This window comes from Mizuhopecten yessoensis, unplaced genomic scaffold, assembly GCF_002113885.1.
Source record: "Mizuhopecten yessoensis strain PY_sf001 unplaced genomic scaffold, ASM211388v2 scaffold2977, whole genome shotgun sequence".
NCBI classification, from domain to species: Eukaryota; Metazoa; Mollusca; class Bivalvia; order Pectinida; family Pectinidae; genus Mizuhopecten; species Mizuhopecten yessoensis.
The window spans coordinates 376,111-380,219 of record NW_018404814.1 but is presented as its reverse complement, the minus strand read 5'-3'; the positions used below and the strand labels follow the sequence as shown (position 1 = coordinate 380,219).

General features: G+C 37.5%; 1 protein-coding gene across 1 annotated transcript; it reads right to left on the bottom strand.

Annotated features, from left to right (window-relative positions):
- Window positions 1–316: 316 nt before the first annotated feature.
- LOC110446734 (homeobox protein lin-39-like) lies at window positions 317–3,627 on the bottom strand. Its single transcript, XM_021492020.1, has 3 exons — window positions 2,947–3,627; window positions 1,846–2,009; window positions 317–766 (listed from the first exon to the last, which is right to left on the bottom strand). Exons 1-3 carry the CDS (start codon window positions 3,467–3,469, stop codon window positions 422–424), a joined length of 1,032 nt encoding a protein of 343 aa, XP_021347695.1. The 5' UTR covers window positions 3,470–3,627; the 3' UTR covers window positions 317–421.
- Between the last annotated feature and the right edge of the window lie 482 nt (window positions 3,628–4,109).

Genomic DNA, 4,109 nt, shown 5'->3' with positions numbered 1-4,109 from the left:
CGAATTTGGCATAACAAATGATTCTGAAAAAAATGGTTCTTCATATATAATGTGGTAGAGCTTATAAAAAATGGCTTTTCTATCTAAATGACTATAATAAGACTTTTTACAGGTACGTTTATTCTTCCCAATAAAGGATATATATATAGGTTCAGGAGATAAAGTTTGTATGGAACAAGAAAGATAACTCTTCGTAGAATCTCGCACCTTTCTCGTGCATCGAGAATATATAATAATATATACTTTATAGTATGAATTATACTCATCTTTTGAAGATGTGATTTGTAAATATAAAAATAAATGAAATTTTCTGTCATATTTTATTCATTTGGCACATAGTGGATCGATACAGCAAAATTAACAAAATAAAAATATTGCACATTAGATACAAGATTGAACAGTCATTGATTCATTTCCGTTGTTATCTATAACCAACTATATGATTGGTCGATGACGTAAAGCTGGTTAAAGTGTCAAGGCCGTTGGTCATTGGCTGAAATCTTGAGTAAAATGGTACATGGTTGATTGAATGAACCATTGGTGAGTGTGGACTTGATGCTGGCGAAGGAAAGTTCGTGATATCATCATCCCTCATCATTTGTTGGTGCTTGTTGTTGATTGTGTACGGTGGGGGGCAGGGGATCCCAAGTGCCTGTAACTGCAATAGATCAACGCCACCTGTCGGAAGGGACATGCCTCCTGGAAATGATTCATCCTTCTTTTTCCGTTTTTCCTTCATCCTCCTGTTTTGGAACCAAGTCTTCACCTGTGAAAAGAATGGATTTATTTAAATAGAATTCATTAACAAAAAAAGATTTTTACAAAACTTAATCCATAAAGCAACGTCAAGCCAAACTTTATATCATATGAACAAAGCGTTACCTAGGAGACAATAATTTCAATGAACAATACCTAGCTTCTTAGCTGTTTTTAATTATAATAATTAATAATAATAGTTCGAGGTTCTTATATACCGCTTTATAACAACCTAGTTCGTAGGTCGTCTCAAAGCAGTTCAATTATTATCCGTGGTTACTTTTTCAACTCCCTGGGGAGCATACAGCCGGTGCTGCCATTTCGGCGCTCACAGCTAGCATTCTACAATTCTAGCACTACCCATCCACGTACTCATCTACAGCTGAGTAGACTGGAACAAGCGGAGCAAAGTGTCTTTGCTCAAATATAAAACACAGTGCCGTGACTCAAACCCACAACCCTTCTGTCACGAGTCCGGCGTCCTACCACTAGACTGCCGTGCCTCATTACGACAAATAAAAGCAGAAAAAAACGAGGAAAAGTCTTGAGTGTTAAATTCAAACTCTCCAGATTATTGTTTTTGTTTAATAAAGAAAACTAAAACATCGGAATTGTTAATTACTTTCTGAGAAACATCGAAGTGGTACATAGGTAGGGACTTGCGTTTGGGTAAATCGGCGGGACCAAGAGAAAACTACGCATGGTATTAAAGAAAGTATGCAACTTTATGAAATTTCCGCGGGGAAGATTACGTGTACTTAGAATTAAAAACATAAATGAACATATGTTTACATGTACATGTATGTACACCTTAAAGAAAATTAACACTAGTATATGGCACATTTTGTTCGGTTGTTTTAGATGAAAACATCAGATCTTGGAAAATAGGAATAGTTTAGCAAATTCACTGGTTGAAAATGTACGATTTTAGAGTCCAAATCGGGAGTTTCAGTCTCCTCCCGAAATATATGAGTTGACAAGTTGGACAAGTACTGTAAATATGTAAGGTTACTTCCGAATCTAGTTTATCTCAATTTATCTCATCTTTAGTGTATCTTCTCTGTAGAAGTAATTGGTCAGTAAGCGTACCTGCTGGTCCGTCAGTTTATGTTCCCTTGCCAGTCTTGACCTCTGTCCAGCGGGCAGATATTTCTGAGCTTGATAATGCCGTTCCAGAGCCTCGATCTGGTCGTTGCAGAAAGCTGTTCTCGCCTTCTTTGGTCGGGGAGTTTCGCCAATACCTTCATCCGAATCTGTTATCAGACCAAATAATAACTTATAGCAGATTGTTGACATTGTGTATCGATAAATTTTGCAATATATTATTAATGATAGTTGTCTTACTTTATTTAAGAAGTTGTTAAAAACATTTCTGATGGTTGTTTGTGTGCAAACGGGCGATGCGTGCATGTATGCCCTGATTTAATACATTGTAGTTGAATAGTTGTACATAGTTGTATAAATCGCATTAAATGTGTCGTTGTTGCCTGTTTTCTCACTTACTATGACTAGTAACATTTAAGTAATTTTGCAGACTATTATTACGTCATCATATTTCAATTTCAAAATATTTTATTGACAATATATACATACATAATAAAAACAAGTTGTATATATCGAGGCAAATGTTCTTAGCTGTACAAGGGCTCCATCAATGGTGATGTTTATGTCCTTGGGATCCTGTGCAGAGGCGTGGAACAGGGGATTATTTACAGTGATTAGTTGGGGGGGGGGGGGGGGGGGGGGGGGGGGGGGTTGCATGGTATAAGATAAAAGTTAAAAGCTGGTGTATGTACTAGCGTGTGATGAGGGCTTCGAGGGCTGCGTGTAAGTCCCCGAGTGTTGTGGAGTGTACTGCTGCTATGGGAAGGAGATTCCATTGTGTTAAATTGTGTGTGTGAAGGATGAATATTTGTATATGTCCTTTGTAGCAGATGTGTTCATTATGCGTAAGGGTGTGCATAACACAATATTTACAGAGTTACATGCAGGTATTAAAATATCGTTATAGAACCAGAATCAGACAACTGGCTAAGTGTATATCACGTCACATATTAATAAAAAAAAACACGTTTACGACCGGTTGCCGAAGATACGAGCTTTACATTACAAATGTAGTTGCCGAGAGTACACATGTACTCTGTTTTTTTATGATCTAAATCTATGATATAAGCAAGGAACACAACTTACCTGAATTTGGGCAGACAGATTCAAAACTTGAGTCGACTAAACTTTCATTAGATGCCGTCAGTTTAGAATCTCTCTTATCTCTACGTTCATCAACATCTGTATCAATATGTATACGCTTGCGCTTCATGGAACATCCGGTTAAGGACGGTGTGCAGCTCCTTGGTACATCCAAATTATTATGGGCATCACTTCGCATGCGCTCATAACCACTTCCGGATACAGAAGGGGTACTGTTTTGAGAAGAATATCCCTCATCGGGACTAAGTCCAAACGAGTTTCCCAACGGTGAATTAAACTGTACTGGCGACACTCTTGGAGTTGTTTGTCCTTGTTTTGTAAAATATGAGTTAATAAAAAAATCTGTATTCACATCTCCAACATTCCTGAAATTTTCACTCTGCCATGGATTTCTGTTAATAAAAAACTGTCCGTTTGCATCCCGATCTTGACTTTCTTCTGTACGGCTACTTTTTGCTAGATTCTCAATAGAAAACGCCATTTTCTTTGTTTTAGTTGTCGCCATTTTTATGTCACTTTGTTGAGGTCCTCAATCAAAATAAACTTGTCTGCACTCACACCGATAAATACAAACAGGTTGGAATCTTTTCAGATAATTCCTCAAAATACAAGTATGAAATCAGTACAAGGTCTACACTCACTGGATGTCAAAGCAATTTTGTACTCACACTTTGAGAGACATTCTATTTATACGCCAAATTTCTCCCGTGTCCAAATAAGGTCACTGCGACCTAATTGACACGTTTTGTAACCTTTTGTCACCCAAACTGATGTGTGATAACTTTATAACAACACAAGCCAAATGGGTCTTTCGAAAACCTGTTCGAGGAAAGTGTTGTTACAAGTCCTCATTGTTATCTTAATTAATTAGGCTCTGGTCGATTTCGGCCACTAATTGCGGGTTGAGAAATCCATCCACCAGGTGACTAATATTGATTAGTGATGGCCGGTGAGCGAACGGGGCGGTAATTTCAATGCCAAATTATCGCTAATTGCAATTGAGCTCAACACCTCACTAACATTGTTCTCTTAAGACAGTTAACACTCTTTCTGAGCACATCAACATGATAGTTATATATCTATCTTATTATTTATGCTAATCACCTCATCGCCCTTAAACCTCTCCGATTGAAAAATAGAATGTA